The 17,609-nt window shown below is 42.7% G+C and overlaps 1 protein-coding gene across 1 annotated transcript in view; it reads right to left on the bottom strand.

The window, feature by feature from the left end:
* The window catches only part of JAK1 (Janus kinase 1), a 36,109-nt gene extending 19,593 nt beyond the window's left edge, over nt 1–16,516 (bottom strand). The window contains exons 1-5 of the mRNA XM_053392117.1: nt 16,474–16,516; nt 6,138–6,215; nt 4,620–4,818; nt 2,863–2,986; nt 247–400 (exon numbers count right to left, since the gene is read on the bottom strand). Coding sequence (XP_053248092.1) covers nt 247–400; nt 2,863–2,986; nt 4,620–4,818; nt 6,138–6,143 — 483 coding nt within the window. The 5' untranslated portion in view covers nt 6,144–6,215; nt 16,474–16,516. The remainder of the gene's footprint in view (nt 1–246; nt 401–2,862; nt 2,987–4,619; nt 4,819–6,137; nt 6,216–16,473) is intronic.
* Nucleotides 16,517–17,609: the final 1,093 nt, after the last annotated feature.

The following is a 17,609-nucleotide window of genomic DNA, read 5'->3' as shown; positions in this document are numbered from 1 at the left end:
GCAAGCACCAGTGGCCCACCAGTGGCCCACCCCACTTCACTAACCACTACTGCATTTAGACAGTGTACGAACGGAGAACTTAAATTGGATTTTATATGGATCATTTTAAAAATAATCGATCAGGTCATGAACATGATCATGAGACCTACCCCCTCCTGAAGAAACAAAGATAAAATTGTACTGATAATTTTTTAAAAAAGGATGCTGCTGCTATACCACCAAACATAAAATCACTCTCTAACTTACCTGTGCAAAGATATATTCTAGTGAACTTGCATCAAGTAGAGGTGTTCCTTCTTGTGCTAGTTTCTTCTCATAAGCACTCTTAGATTTCTTTGGAGAATGTCGCCAGACCGGGGGTTCGCTTTCGTTTGTCCCATGCCAATTAGTAAAGTAAAACCTTGAGGAAGTAAAGAACGGGACTTAAGGAAACTATGTGATGTCATGTGCAAAATTTAACCTTTTTAATATAAGACTGGAAAATAAGGACTCAGCAAATACCAAAATAGAACCTGGTCAACAAAAATAACAATCAGCTAATTCGCTCATAACGACTCAAGTTGAGGCTGCTAATTTAAGATTAGCAAAGCCATCTGCAGCTTATCTACCTAGTCCCTTATACTGCTCCCTCCCAAGCCCCCCAACCTCCTTGTGCAGCCCAAGCTAGTGATGGCCGTACAACCTTCTTAGCACAGAATTTCCCCTTAACGTGACTTAATCCCAGCAACTACCGTATTTTTCGCCCCATAGGGCGCACCGGCCCATAGGACACACCTAGTTTTTTTGGGGGGAAATAGAGGGGGGAAATTTATTTCCCCCCCAGGCGTGGGGCCGGGGCGGGGGATGCCCGAGCTTCCCCCGACCCCAGCCCCCAGAACAGGCTGCTATCCGCAAGCCTAGGGAGCCCGGCAGGAAGTCGCGCCAGTCTCCCCAGGCTTGCGGATATCTGTCCCCCGAGCTTGTGGGGCTGGCGCTGGGGAGAAGCGCGCTTCTCCCCACCGCCAGCCTCCAAACCAGGTTGGGGAATAGTGGGATGGCAGCGCTCTGCCTCCCCGCTATCCCCCGAGCGTGTGGGGCTGCCAGATATCTGCATGAAGCCCGGGGCGCGCTGTGCAGTCTTGGGAGCCCAACGGGAACTCCCGCGGAGCTCCCAAGGCTTGCGGATAGCTTCCTGAAGCCTGGAGAGCGAGAGGGGTCAGTGCACACTGACCCCTCTCGCCCTCCAGGCTTCAGCGAAAGCCTGCATTCGCCCCATAGGACACACACACATTTCCCCTTCATTTTTGGAGGGGAAAAAGTGCATCCAATAGGGCGAAAAATACGATACTTCCTGCTAGCCACTAGCATCACTCAGAGTAATGACCACACAAGGTTGGGCAAAACAGAACATTAAACTCCACCCAACAGGTTTGTGACCTTGGGGGGGAGGTGAATCCAATTTACCATATTTAATATCTGGTACAGTACTGTTTAGTTTAATTGTGCCACTAACAATACTGTCACTGAAGCGATGAAAACAAAGTAATTTTAAAAGAGCATTCTGATAAACAGGTGGTGCAATCCTGTTCACATGGATCTCTGGAGCAGAGTGGGCAAGAGTGAGCTGAATACTGGAAAGTCCACAGTTTAAATCCTCCCCATGAACTTACTAGATGGCTTTAAGTTTTGTGAAATATAAGTAATAAAGCAGGATTCTGATGATAAAGATCAACTGAATTAGAGCTGGGAGGTGGGTGGTATAATATGTATGCTTAGGAATTAAAAGCTAGAAAATTAGACTCTGTGTGTCTTTGTGTGTCTCTGTGTGTCTATATATATATATATATATATATATGCGCATTTGAAGTAAATAATGATGCATGAGTCTGGGAATGGCCACATCTCCATCGGATCAGCAGATATACCTTCTCATCTATCTCACTGCTCTACTTTATGTAGCCTGGAAATACAAACCATCCTAAAAAGGGTGTGTGGAAATGAATATGAGAAAGCGGCCATTAATTTGCGTTTTTGTTCCTTAACACATACACAAATTTATAGCCTCTATCTTGTATCTGTTTTTACTTTGCTGTTTTTTGGACTGTAGCCAGTTTCTCTTTGTGCTAAATAGGACAACCCCGCCAGGGTTCAAAGAATATATTTTTGCAGGCTACAAAATGCTGTAACAATTTTTCCAATGGCAGTCTGAGATCAACGTTACCTCGAAGACCATGTTTCAAGAAACCCACAGTTCATATAAGTTTAAATTCTTATATACAGAGACTATAAGAAGTTCAGATCCTCCTGTAGTAAGTAGGGTTGATATACGTCCGGAATTTTCCGGACATATCCGGAATACCGAGGTTGGCAGCAGTGTCTGGGTGGAAATCGGAAGAATGTCCATGAAAATTCGGGTGTATGTCAGCAGTGCCATTTTTGTCAATTTTTCATAAAAATAGTACAAAAACAGCATTTTTAAAAGTGATTTTGAAAAAAAAAGGCTGAACAACTAGGGGGAGGGGAGCTCTGTCCAGATTGTCAGTGTTTGAAATATGGCAACCCTAATTGTAAGGCTACATCAAACCAAATAATTATGACTTTATGCATGGCTTAGCTATTCATTGAACTTATACCTAATCTTCTCTCAACACCCCTGGAAACTCAAGGCAACAATCAAATAACAAAAGTTACAATAAAATCATTTTGTGTCATAAGCAGTAAGACTAAAACCTTTTCAAACCTTTCAAGTCAGACTCTTGGAAAGAGATATCCAAGGCTATAGTCTGAGGACTGGTTGCAAACTGAATTAAATACCATATTCTACAGAAAGGCACAGGTATTTGAAAAGATTTAACAATGGAATAAAAGTCTTGTTACATGTACCTCATGCGATAATGTACTCGGAGTACAGTTTTGTCATCTATTTGGAAGACATGATTCGGGGCATACCACAGCTTTGTGTGTTCGTCAAAGAGTGCAAACAGGTTGTGGCACAATGGAGATATAGCTGTTAAAAGAAAACGATGTAAGTTCATCAGCTTGGGGAAAAGCTCACTAAGTATGTATTCACACAAGTCCTTAAAAAGAAAGAGGAGATGGGGAACTGAGCAGAGCACAAGACACCTAGAACTAAAGGGCACGTTGCATGTGAATAGCAGCCAGTCAGCACTGTGTGCCAATCTGGAGGGGGGGGTTACACAGTACTAGACACTTGTGACGACAAAGTTGGATAAAACAAATACAGAAACTTCAGCCCTGTTTGCATGTTAGCAATCATGAGAGAAGTGGGAACTGTTTTAACATAAGTTGTCAATAGAAGAACAGAGGAGATATTAAACCATCCTTATGAAGGCAGCCCTGTTTAGGGAAGCTTTTAATTTTTAATAGACTATTGTATTTTAATATTCTGTTGAAAGCTACCCAGAGTGGCTGGAGAAACCCAGCCAGATGGGTGGGGTATAAATAATAAAATATTATTATTATTATTATTATTATTATTATTATTATTATTATGCCACTGCAACTACCCTTCTGAAATTTGACAAGATGCATCCCCTCAGAAGGAACTACCATGCCTACAAATATCACTCAATTAAACCAAAATATAGCAAAGTTATTGCCTGTTCCTTTCTTTTTGTTGGGGGGGGGAGTAGGGTATCTAGCACAAAACCCCTTAATTTGGTGGATTTTGGTCTGCACAGGAAAAAATCCATCTACTGTACTTCTGTCAAAGGGACTTAAAAAAATTATATCCATAACAGCGAGTGTGCAAAGCATGATGCTTTGTTTTTCAGTATCAGGATGCAGGTCTGCATCCTAAACCAAATCTGACAGCCTCAGAATTGCTTCAGATCAAATGTTGCTCTTTTCCAAAGCAAGGTACAAACCAAATATTGTGACCAGTGCACACCTTGGTAAGATGGAAGAGGACACATTAGGGAACAGGACATATTAAGGAGGACTTAGTGGGTCACATTTATACATGGTGTCCACACAAGCAGAGGCAAAACTGAGAATTTGTTAAACTAATAATTATGAATGAAAAGGGGGAAAACTAATACAATATCTAAAGGGATATTTTTTTAAAAAATCAGAAAATTATTATATTTAAACCAGAAAAGGTAGTTGAGAATGGAATAGAATGAGTTTGAGTGTTGGCGACTGGTGGTATTTTCTTTTTGGGACTGTCTATCGTAGTTTAAACCAATGCTAAGGACTGGAGGGATTGTGTTCATGGTTTGATTGCCTCTTATTGCGCTTCATTTTTACTTATTTTGTTTTTATATGTTGCATTGTATATTTGTAAGTCACACTGAAAAGCTTTTATAAAGCTACTAAGCTTCATAAATATTATGATTATTTTTGCGGCAGCATCCTGGAGGGCCCAATCTTTCACTGGATAAGGCAGTGAAGCCATGAATTCTTGGCCAACTCTAAATCCATTAAGGGAAAACAAACTCTAATTTTCTCAAGGGAATCACCTACAGAGAAAGTGTGTTCCAAAGGCCCACAAACAAGATTAAAAGGGGGGGGGGAGAAACCTATTTGGGGAATTTCAGCAGACACTAGGCTACAGCAGACTAAGCTAACTGCATTGGCATTCAGGTTAAACAATAGTATAGAAGGCAACTAAAACTCACAGCATTTCCGGGCAGCTTCAATGCAGAGGTCTTCTGCTGTATACCTGCCAGACGTATACCTAAGAGAAGGCTTCTCTTGCAAATAGAATGCTACTTCCAGGCCTGGTTCTTGAGCTTCTGTGTTCACTTCATTTTTCCTGGAACTTCTCAGTTTGGCACAGAAAGCCATGGCTTTGCAGTCTTCTCTTACATTAAAAAACTATATAAAGGTACATGAAAGGGGAAGAACCAGAGAACAGTACACAGAAGAGTTAGATTGTACTTCCATTTCCTTCTCGTCTTGCAGCTAAGGTTGTGTAGGCATCTGGGGATAGGAATCAATGTGAGGAAAAGCTCCAGAAAATACTATTAAAAGTAAAGACTCTAGTAACTATGGTCAATTTTGGATACACAGTTTTCTTGCAACAGTAAGATGCTAACAAAGAATACTATCCAGCTTTTAAGGCACAAAATTTTTTGGCTGGGACTGACAGTCAATATTAGTTTCTTGATCTTCATTGCAATTAACATATTCTGTTTTGGGCTGGGATAAAAAAAGTTTCAGTGCACTGTCACAGAAAGTCATTTTATCTGGAACTGCTTTTGCTCTTTCACCTGCTTAGTGAAATGAATGGCTTAATGCCATTTCTGTACATCTTTCTATAAAGTGTTTTTTAAAACTTAAATAGTGCTTTCCTCCAAAGGTGGGTGGCACATACCAGATATCTCACTGCAGCAGCCAGTTATGGGCAATTCAGAGGTGTAGGGTAGCGAGTGGGCTGAAGGCTGTACAGGTGGCTCCAGCTATTGATAGATCCAAGACCAGTGTACAGGTCTTGATCAATGAAGAGGGGCCAATTTTAGAATGCTACTAGTGAACAAGTCAAATGGTAGCTTCTCCTCTGCTCTACACCCTCTCAAGCTCTGATTCTGGTTCTATGTTTGCTAGAACGTAGATGCCCTCTCACATGGCACAAGCCACTACTAACAGGACACACACTCCTAATGATGTAAATACCAAGATAGTATTCCAACAGTAAAAGTACACCACCACAAATCTGACACTGCTGAATTTGGACTCAACTAGTTCTGGGACTGTCACTCATCACAGAAATTAACAGATCATGCTCCACCTCTGTATCACCAGTGGCTCCCTAGTTCAGAAGGGGTCACCCATGCAGACGAGTTGTTGCATCAATCTAACTGGATTCTGGATTCATTTGTGCTCTGCATAGCATTGAGACACACACTATTGTTTCCTGCTTGACTTTGTGATCTCACTTTGTTGAAGAAGAAGAAAATCCTTTCTCTCTGTACTCAGGACATACATGCCTATCCACCTAAGTACCACTTTGAGCAACTGACAAAGTGGGCTCTGGCTAACCAATTCTTATACTATAACAAATTTAATCTTTAAGTTGCCACAATACCACATATGCTATTGACTGGCAGGAAACAAGGACTAAACTGATTTTTTAGGAAATGGTGTGTGGTTTGGTCTTAAATTTGCTAACACTGTAATTACATTAAAATACATACCGGCATTTATATGGCTGTTTGAACTTCCAAGCCAGCTAAATAGATGTGCCTTCAAGATAATCCAGAATTTAGTCAACCCTGAACAAGAGAACAGAAAATAGTATCAAATCCTGAAATTTTAGGCTACAGGAAAATAATGCCAAAGATAATTTTCAGTTTACCAGAACAGGGTTTTAGGAATGCTCTAAAAATACGATACTTTAATCATCTAAATGTTCTAAACTAGAGTGGCTATATATATTTGAGGTGGGGAGAGAGAGATTTCCATTCTGTCTACTTATAATATAGCTAAAATACAGAGCTAAAGCCAACTTTTCAAAAACTCTCATCCATGTCTACTGATGTTCCAAACATCCCATGTTATCATTTTATAACAGCAAGGAATCTTTTTTCCATTGGAGAGCCACATGTCCTCATGGACAACAACATTTAAGAAGTGGTGGGAATAGTAGGTGGAGCAATGGCTACATTTCAATCGTAGGCAAAAGTATCTGAGAATGTAAAGCAAGATTGGCAGCGGTGTGGCCTGGGACAAATGGTGTAGCCCAGTGGTTTTCAACCAGTGTGCCATGGCACCCTGGGTGCCTTGAATGATAGTCAGGAGTGCCACAAGCAATACTGGCCTCTGTCCCTCTTTCCTTCCTCCTCTGATTCCCTCTCACGTCTCTGCCTCCCAAAGGATTGCACAGCTGTTTGATGCTGCAGCAGCTCTGGCTACAAGCTTCCCAGGCAAATGGTGCCTCTGGGGCTGACCAGGGATGCTTCCCAGGCTGCTGTGGGGCAGTGTGAAGAGGCACCTCTCTTTGGGGCAGAAGGGGGAGCTCAGAGACCAGGGCGGCAGCTGCGGCTGCCCGGAGGACTCCCAAGGAGAGGGGAGAGGAGAGGAGGCTGAGGGAACACTCCACAAGGAAGGGTGTTTGAAAAAGGGTGAGAAGCTGCCAGCTCAGCAGGAAAGGGGTGACATAACTCAGCATCTATGAGTCCCACAAGGGTGCTGCAGAAAGAATGTAGTTGGGTCAAGGGAGCTGTGGACTCAAAAAGGTTAAAAACCTATGGTGTAGCCTAAGGAGAGTCCTGAGGGATGGAGAGAAAGGCCCTCCCCTATTTTACAAACACAGAACATGATGATGTTAGCACCTCCTAGTATTCTACTCCATAGGGTCTCACAGCAAAATTAATTTCTCCTGAAGACTACAGAATCTAGACACTCATTGGAAATGTTTTTTTAATAATAACTTAATAGAGGAACAATACATTTGAAAATTGATTATACCACAACCACTGAAACATTTGTAAGAACTACTATCAAGGAAGAATACAGATTTAAAGATGAAAAATAAAACCTACAGCTTTCCCGAAAACCTCAACTCAAGTCAAAACTATTGCTTTTGAGAACTGCTTTTATGCTACACTTAACCCTTAACTCTAGTCTCCAATTATAGCAACTATTCCAGGAATACAGAAAGTAGTGAGTGCAATTCTTTTGCAATAATCTTCTAGGGGCCAAAACAATCAATGCCCAGTCAATAAGTACTTACTGCAAAGCTGTCCTCATATTCTTGTATTCAGTAGGATTTTTTCATTTTTAATTTTTAAAAAGCAGCTCTTCAGCAACAATCTAGTCAGTGGGACATAGTCATCCACAATATTCACCTTGGTTGCTGAGTACTCCGTATCCAACAAATGACACCATTTATCTAGGCACTTAATACAGTTGTATCATGGGAGAAGAACAGAAATCCACACTTACGATCCACACAAACAATACCTTGTATGCTCTTGAGCATTTCTACTGCTTTGGGAGAATCATGCCAGGGTGCAAAGAGCAGTTTCTTCCACCACCTGCTGCAGGGATTTGTGTAAGGTGGAGGGTGGAACCTCACTGCATCCTTTGGCTTGTTGTTGTCTGCTCTCTATGGCAATGGTCCCCAAACTCCCCACCCCGCACCCCAGAATGGCCACAGACTGCTTGAATATTACTGAGGGTTTTGGTGAGCTGCTTAAGGATTTTTCTGTTGTTGTAGCAATTGTAATGCACTGTGTTAGGTGCTTTACAATTTTTAATTCTGTGGTCCATGCTGTAGACCACAGGGACAAAGCTGACTGCACTTTGGGAACCCTTGCTCTATGGTGTTCTATTAATACATATTCGTTGGCTAAGTATATTTAAAAGCAAGTGACAACTGTAAAGTATTTTGGGTCTGGCTCCATATACCTCGGAAGTCGAACGCCTTGCGAGTCTTGGCTCCCGAACGCTGCAAACCCAGAAGTGAGTGTTCCAGTTTGTGAATGTCCTATGCTGGTTCCGCGGGTTCCGATTGGCTGCAGGACCTTCCTGCAGCCAATCGGAAGCTGAGCTTTGGTTTCCAAATGTTTTGGAAGTCAAACGGACTTCCAGAATGAATTCCGTTCGACTTCCAAGCGGTTCTCAACCTGTGAGTCCCCAGATGTTGTTGGACTACAACTCCGATCATCCCTGAGCTCTGGCCTTGCTAGCTAGGGGTGATGGGAGTTGTAGTTCAACAACATCTGGGGACCCACAGGTTGAGAAAGGCTGTCTTAAAGCAAGACCAATAACCTTGGATGGTGTGAAAAAGCACGTAATATACTGGATATACTGATGAATAATTATTCTTCTACTTGAAGCAGTAGATGTGTTAGACATTAAGAACTTAATATTATAATGGCAATTGTTTGCCCGTAAGCAGTAGCTTAATTTAGCTACTGAAAATAATATGACATGTAATCCGGAATTTAAAATTACTCTTAAAATATTAATGTTGGAAGGCAGCTTTAGGGCATTAGGTAGTGTTTACAGAAATCTATGGCCAACATGAAAAATTAACAGCCTTATAATATCTATGTACTGCTAATGGAGGTATTTCACTATTGGAAGAAGATTGCAAGGACAGCCACTAAAATCACAATTCTTTTAAGGATATTAATGGAGGAAAACATTAAAGGATTCCACTGTTAACTTCCGTGGACAGGAAGGGAAACCAGTTCCTTCACAACTGAATCTTTATCTTGTTACCCAAATACTTCTTAGTAAATCTGAATAGCTGCAACTCATCTTCCCAACCACTTTTTAAGAAGTGTTCAGATTTGAGGAAGGCAGCAAATAAATAAACCAAACAATTATTTTTTTGCACCCTGCTCTTCTAACCAAAGGGCACCAAGAGCAGATAATTTTTATTACAAGACTTTAATGCCACTTTTCAGGACTGGGGTTCTTTCAAAGTAGCTCACAATCAAAACAGAAGCCTGCACATTATCAATACAAGCATTAAAACCACCTTTTTTTAAAAAGAAAAACTAATAAACATAAAAAACACTGAAGGCCAGCATAGAACCAATTGGTTGGGTTACAACCTGCCATCAGCTACGCTAACCAGCATAGCTAACAGTGCAAGGACAATGAAAGTTAAGACTACAATTCCTGGAAGGCTGGTTACAGGTTCTACATCCCAGACTTAAATAAATCAAGTATTTATGTGCATGAGGCATGTTATTCCTAACATGCAACAATCAAATTCATAAATGCTCAAGGAACTAACCATTTCTACAGCATTCATTTTGGAAAGGGGAAATGAAAACCTTTCTGTCCCTCTGAGGTGAAAGTCTAAACCTTATAGCCCTCCAGAATATTATGTATGCCAAAAACTGTCCTATCATCAGGGCAAGGTGAACATCCCACATAGGCTTGCTTGCTTATTTATTTGTTTGTTTTTTTAAAAAAAATCAGTTTACAAGCGTAAAATTTTAATACTACCAAATAAATACCCACATTGAGATTTCTCTGAATCTCGGGACTTATTTGTCATCATTTTCAACTGCATATGGTTTCATAGTTCATATTTTGTATCTGTCCATAGTAATTGTTACATTACAAGTGTTATTAAAATCCTGCTAATATTTTCATTTGCTTACAGTGGTCTCCTAAGTAAATTATATATATTTTCCCCCATTCTTTCTTAAAGTTTTAGTCATCTTGGCGAAACTAACCAGAAAGCTCAAGAACAAAGATGACACATAGGCATATTGAAAATATTTCTTCACTGAAATCACAGAATTGTAGAGTTGGAAGGGACCACGAGGGTCAGTCTTGTCAAACTCCCTGCAAAGCAGGAACCTTTTTTCCAATGTGAAGCTAGAACCTACAGCCCTGAGATTCAGTGTCTCACGCTCTATGAACTGAGATATCCCATATTCCAGGGCAGTATGTAAGAATGTGCATTAAATTAATTCACAAAATAAATGAATCAATATACCATTTATATCCATTTCACAATCAAGGTTGTGCTACTAACAAGGCCCTATACAATTCAGGACCAGGTTATCAAGAGACCACTTCATCCCTTATATACCCAGTAGGCGTCTGCACTCTGCAGGAGTGTTCTCCTTCAAGTTCAAAAAAGACAGAAGCCTACTCCACAGTAACTCAGAGCTGGACTATCAGTATAGTTGCCCCTGTGGGATAAAACCATGTCCCTGCTGAGATATGACAGGCACTCGCTATCTGTACTTTCCAGAAACTATTGAAGATAGTTCTCATCCTGAAGCAAAGTTCTTAACCCGAGGTACTATTTCTGGGTTAGCAGAGTCTGTAACCTGAAGCGTATGTAACCCGAGGTACCACTGTATTTTCATTTGGCAGGTTTTTCAACTGGATGCAAAGGTTTAGAAACAATACAAAGCAAACATCTCCTTCCATAGTTTCTGTACTCTTTTAAAAACCATTTAAGCTGTTTATATGGTATGCTTGTAAACCACCCAGACACATTTGCAAAAGGAGATTATTAAATAGTGTAACCATCATGCCAATTAAGATTAGGTATAAAGGTGCATCTATAATTTATACACATTCTGAAGATATGTTCTTTGTATTTAATAAATTGCTTCTCATAGTGTTTAATCTCTGATCAGAAGGTATGCAACTGGATACTGCTGTATAACCCAACTAAATTAAGATGGGGGCAAAATATATTTTGCACAAGGGCCGACAAGGAAGTATGGCCACCACTGGATCCTTTTAAATTACATCCGAAAACTATTCCCATGCAGTAATCATCTGGCTAAGTGTTGGGTCTGGTAAGCCCCAGGAGCCTATCTGATCAAATGCTGGCTTTTCCCTTGTCAATCATAGTCTTCCTTTCCACTAGTCATAGCCCAGTAGTACAGGTCAGCAGCAAGTGAAATATGAAGTGGCTCTATGGTTGGCAGCACAGACTGACAGCACAACCAGCAGCTCATTTTATGATCAGATGAGGTACCTAGCACAATATACACCAATTATAAAATACAATCAGAGCATTTGAAAAGAATAACAGCTTTATCTAGATTGCCTTCAGTACTTACCATATTTTTCCGTCTATAAGACGCCCTCATGTATACGACACCCCCAATTTTGGGGGACTCCAATTTAAGAAAATGGGGGGAGATGTATCCGTGTATAAGACACCCCCAAATTTTTGACATTTTTTAAAAGGAAAAAACCCCTAGTCTTATACACGGAAAAATACGGTATTCAGTCATAGTACAAAAGAGTTCAAAAATGTTCTGTGCTTATTTTAAAAAAACCCCAACAACACTTTACTGATCAGCTATTGCTATAGAATCACATTTACAGTTTAGTTTTCACACAAAGGTATGCATTTGACCAACTTTATTTTTATGGGGGATAAATATTAGATTGCACTACAGACCATAAGCCTTAAAGAACTACGACTATAAACCATGATTTAAATCGATGACAGAGAACCTGTGATCTTCCAGATGTTGCTGAACACCAGATCCCATCAGCCCCAGCCAGCATGGTCAGGAATTATGGGACTTGCAGTCCAACAACTTCCACAGAGCCACAGGTTTCCTACCCCTGATTTCCTGTTTCCAGGAAGTGTGGGAGAAGGAAAGCAGCCCTTCATAGTACACGGAGTCTTTTTGGAGTGACACATAAGGAGACACATGAGTCAGAGCTACTCTGGAATTCAGCAGATCTGTTCTAACCTTAAGATGAGTCTAGTCAAATATCTGTACCTCTAGGATCCTTATCTAAGGTAGCTACATTCTATTGGCCAGACATTTCTTCTGACTAGGGAGGAGAATCCTTCCTCTGCCCCACACACATGATTTATAGCAAGGTATGGGGCAAATCAAGAAAATGGGGGCCTGAAAGGTGTCAAGATGCAGCAGCCAACTGGTTGTGTACTGCCTAAGAAGGAAAAGAAGACCTTCTCAGGGCATCAAGTGAAAAATCCACTCTCTCTCTCTCATCAGATATATTTTAGGGATGTAGCTAACCCTGTTCCCTCACCCACATGCAGATGTTAGAGAACTGTTTATTTTGTTTTAAGTTTTGCTTCTCCTCATCTTAACCACTACTTTTCACCAGTTGGCTTCTACTTCCCCTTTGAATGATGGGGTCTGATTTTATTTCTCTGAAGAAATGCTGAATTTGCTAAAATACATGTAGGGGGAAAAGCTGATTATATTTAATGTAACATGACCCACTCCCCCCCACGGGTGCATGTATGAGACCTTTGAGAGAGAATTATAGATAGATATGGTCCAAGATCATGAAGGAGTTCATCATTTCTAGGGGAAATTGCATCCCCCTCTCCACACATAAATATTATCAAAATGTTTAGGTGAAGAGATACGATGGCATGCACACATACACACACAGTCACAAACACATGTGCAATAATGAAGAACAAGCATAAAGTCTGCCTTAATACAGGTGCCTATTTTAAAACAGTATTTTACAGAAAATCATAATCATATTTGCTCAAAAGGTCTTGTTTAGCCACACACTAATGCACTTTACGTAATTCCAATTCAGTTGGTGCAGCTCTGGGTACAAGTACAGTGGTACCTCGGGTTAAGTACTTAATTCATTCCGGAGGTCTGTTCTTAACCTGAAGCACCACTTTAGCTAATGGGGCCTCCTCCTGCTGCCATGCCGCTGGAACACGATTTCTGTTCTCATCTTGAAGCAAAGTTCTTAACCCGCGGTACTATTTTTGGGTTAGCGGAGTCTGTAACCTGAAGCGTATGTAACCTGAAGCGCATGTAACCCGAGGTACCACTGTACAGTCTTCTCTTCCCTTCTCACCCCCCACCCTGCCCTATAACACGATGAGATCTAGAGAAAGACCTACTGGCAGAAGCATTTGGGGTACATGTATGCCCTGCATTTCTCTACTTGTCTCACCACTAAAAAAGTTACTTAAAGTACCCATGAAGCACCTTATTTTTTGCTGATAAAGGACAAGTAGAAATATATCCATAGTATAAGGTAACCTGACCATTAGGTCCAGTCGTGGATGACTCTGGGGTTGAGGCGCTCATCTCGCTTTATTGGCCGAGGGAGCCGGCGTACAAATCCTGGGTCACGTGGCAAGCATGACTAAGCCACTTCTGGTGAACCAGAGCAGAGCACGGAAATGCCGTTTACCTTCCCACCGGAGCAGTACCTATTTATCTACTTGGACTTTGATGTGCTTTCGAACTGCCAGGTTGGCAGGAGCAGGGACTGAGCAATGGGAGCTCACCCCGTCGTGGGGATTCGAACCACTGACCTTCTGATCGGCAAGCCCTAGGCTCTGTGGTTTAACCCACAGCGCCACCCGCGTCCCATGGTATAAGGTACTTGCTTACTAATGGGGGGTTTTATATCAGAACCCCCAACACAAATCAGTGTATTACATATGAAGCAAAAGAAGAAGACATGCACAATCCTGAGAAGCCTGAACTGCTGTATAAAAATACATAGAAGATAAGCTAACGCAGAATTGTTTATCTGGGCAATATATGTAACATAAACATTCAAAGAAAATTCCTAAGCAGTTTCAACTTTTCACGAGACCCTATTCTAGTCTATCACTGCAAAATTACTCATTATAATAGGCTCCTCTGGTCCCTTCAAGTATTCAAGATAGGACACTTTCACACACAGTCTTTCACACGCAAATCCACTTAGCATCAGAGATCTACCATGGCTCCTGCATTGCTATAACACCTGCAACAGCTTCAGCTAAAAAGGTGTGGTTTCCTGTACACTTTTAAAAAAGAAAAGAAAAGAAAGAAATGCATTACTTTTCTCCATATGTGGGCAAAGTGAATACGCTGATGCCCACACTGCAATTCATATATTTTAAAATCAAGTGTCATTTTTTAAAAACTGCTTACACATGCTTCAACAATTAGGTAATTCACAAGAAATGTGTTTTTGGCAGCAATCTACAACACAAAACACAAAAAGTATTTTGACAACAAATTCCAAGTAAACAAGCATAGGAATGAATGGAGCTTAATGGGACTTACAGGTAAGCATGTATAGGACTGTCTGCAGTCATAGTTACCAACAACTCCTGCAGCTATCATGCAACTGTTTAATTTTAAAGGGAAATAGACTGATGCTCTTACCCCACAAATCTTATTGCCTATGAAGAGAAGGGCTTCAGGCAAGTTACATTTAGATTCTTAATTCATCCCACCTTGAAGACTTATGGGTACATAATAATATTTTAAATATAGTAATAATGAATCCAAAGGAATACAGTTCCTTTAAACCCCTGATCTCTGCACCTGACAAGCCAAGCACCCTGCTTAAAAGACTGCAGTCCCATAATATGTGTCTGTCTCTCTCATCAGGAAGAAATACCACTACCCAGTGGGACTTACAATCACATGAATGCTTCCTCAGTAGTAGCCTAAATGCCCAGTGACATACATGAATATAAAATAGGTGGAAATGAACAGTCCATATCAGGTATTTTTAAATGACCAAATAGTGAGCTCATTAATATGAGGGAGGGGGAGAGATGATTTCAAATTCTGTTTTCCATTGCACAAAGTGGTACTACCTAACTTTATTACGGTAATTTCATTCATAATGTTGCTTTGTATTGCCATAGAAGGGGCACATCCATATTTCTTCACTTTGTCAAAACTATAAACTGTAACATTGTAACAACTGGCTCTAAAGAGCCTAACAGTTTGTGCTTTGGTCATATTTTACCCAGTATCAGTGCTGATTGCAACACATTTTTCACCTGGTGCAAGTAAGTTTCACCTGGTGCAAGTTCATCAAGCTCATTCTGTACTCATATTGCTGCTTTACCACTCCTAAAATCTGAATACTCAGATGTATACATAAAACACAGTAGACTGAGCAGTTCAAAATTTCTCTATGACACAGAACTGTTCTTTCACACGAAGTCAATGTCCTTATGCAACATTGCTAATTGTGCCTGTGTCGGTTCCTCTTTCCTCCCCTTCCCACACCATTTGTCCTAGAAGGACAGCTTCATTTCTCTGGCCCTCCCCCAAGCAAAACACAAAACAGTAAACAGGGAACTTCCTGATGCTACAGCTTTCTTCAGAAGCCGTGCCATGATTCAAGATTAGGACTATTCGTGCCCTTCTTCGAATGCTGTAGTTGAACATACAAAACCCAGCGATCGGCAACAGCTGCAAGTTCTTTTCTGGTTTTAAAGAGACCATATATGTGTGTGGAAGGGGTCATCTGGTTATCGAAAAACAGAACCCTCACTTTTAACACCAAGCTGTCTCAAGAACACAGACCACCTCTGGTGCGATTATAAACAGGATGTCAGCCATCTCCACTTCTGGTTGTTTGTCACCAAAGTGCAACGACGACTTGTACACGCGAGCTGGCTATGTATGCAGAAGGGAAGGAAGCGGGTTCGCTTCTCCTCTCTCTCTTCTCTTTTTCTGCAAACCTCTGGTTCTCGTACTCAGCAACAAGTCCACCCGTCATCCCCCCCCCCATCTCTTTTATCTGGGGTTGGGCAACAGTCGAATTTATTGGCTTCTGCGGGACCCCCCCCCCGAAACCGCCTACCACTCAGTCGGGCCACCACCAACCCCCCACCGAGCTTGGTGCCGCCTACTCTGGCCGGCAGCAGCAGCAGTTCTCGAGGGTTTCAGTTTCCCCAGTCCTGCCTGTAGGGCGCCGGGGATCGAAAGCACCGTCCAAAGCAGCAGCCCTTCCAGGGAGCTCCAGCCATTGCCCCACTCCCCGGAGGGAGGGAGGCTGGCGGGTTTCCCCTTCCCAAGGCGGTCCCGTCTCTTGCGCTGAGTCCCCACCCTTGGAAAAGCACCGCGGGGGCGGGGGGAGAGCTTTGTGGGCAGGAGCCCCCGAGCCCTGTTCTACAAATCGGGCAAGCGCGACCCCCAAGCTGGGCGGGCCAGGCTTCTAAGACGGCAAAAGAAGAGTCACCCCCGGGGGGGACGCCATTCACCCCGCAGCGCCCCGGGGTAGGAGGAAAAGAGGGCTCCTTTCTCGCCCCGCGCCCCTCGACGTACTCACCGCTTCCATGGGCGCCTCCTTGGGCGAAAGGGGTTCCGCGCTACTGCTGCTGCTGCCCGACCTCACTCTCTGCCCCACATACTTTCCTCTCCAGCCAGAGCAAGGAGGGTGGGGGAGAAACGCGGGGCTTTCCAGGCTCCGACCCCAAGGGGAGTCGAGGTCCGCTCCCGCCCACGCAGGATGGCGACGGACCCACTGAACCCCTCCGTTCCTCTCGCCGACGGCTGAGTGAGGAAGCCAGCTCCGCCGAGCCAGTGCGCAAGCGCCGGGGGGTTGCCCAGCGCAGGCGCACTGAAGTTTCCTCAGCCTTCGCTACGTTTTCGGTCTGTCCAGCCCCGTGTGTGTGTGTGTGTGTGTGTGTGTGTGTGTGTGTGTGTGTGTGTGTGTGTGTGTTTTTTTTTAAAGTGACGTATTGTTCTGCAAGGGGGGGGCTGTTGCTGGAGTCCCTTTCTCGTGTTGCCACCCCCAGAACCTCTCCAGGAGGAGGCACACGAAGAAGGGCCCCATAAGCTGATCTCAGGGTCCGGCTAGGTTCATAAGGAAAGAGGCGGTCCTTGAAGTATTGCCATTCCTAAGGCTTCACAGGTCAAAACCAGCACTTTTAATTGGGCCCAGAAACTAATTGGTAGCCAGTGCAGTCGGACCAGGAGCAGTGTAATATGCTCAAAGTGTTCTGCTCTGGTGAGCAACCTGGCTGCTGAATTCTGCACCAGCTGAAGTTTCCGAACTGTCTTCAGAGGCGGCCCTATGTGTAACACACTGCTGCAATCTAACCTTGAGCTTACTAGAGCATAGACGACAGTAGTTAGGCTATCCGTGTCCAGATAGGGGTGTAGCTGAGCCACTAAGGCCATCTGAACCTTGAGCAGAGGATTAAGGAGTACCCCCAAGCTATGAGCCTGCTCCTTCAGAGGAAGTGCAACCCCATCAACAGCAGGCAATCTCCTACCCATCCAGTCTAGGGAGCCACCCACCAACAGTGCCTCCATCTCATCTGGATTGAGTTTCAGTTTGTTGGCTCTCATCCAGTCCATTACCGAGGCAAAACACTGGTCCAGCACTTCCATTGCCTCACCTGCAGATGTAAAGGAGAAACAGAGCTGAGTGTCATCAGCTGATGTACTCCAAACCTCTGG

Source organism: Podarcis raffonei, chromosome 6 (assembly GCF_027172205.1).
Source record: "Podarcis raffonei isolate rPodRaf1 chromosome 6, rPodRaf1.pri, whole genome shotgun sequence".
Classification (NCBI taxonomy): Eukaryota; Metazoa; Chordata; class Lepidosauria; order Squamata; family Lacertidae; genus Podarcis; species Podarcis raffonei.
The sequence above is the reverse complement of the archived record's forward strand: the minus strand, read 5'-3'. Positions and strand labels throughout refer to the sequence as shown.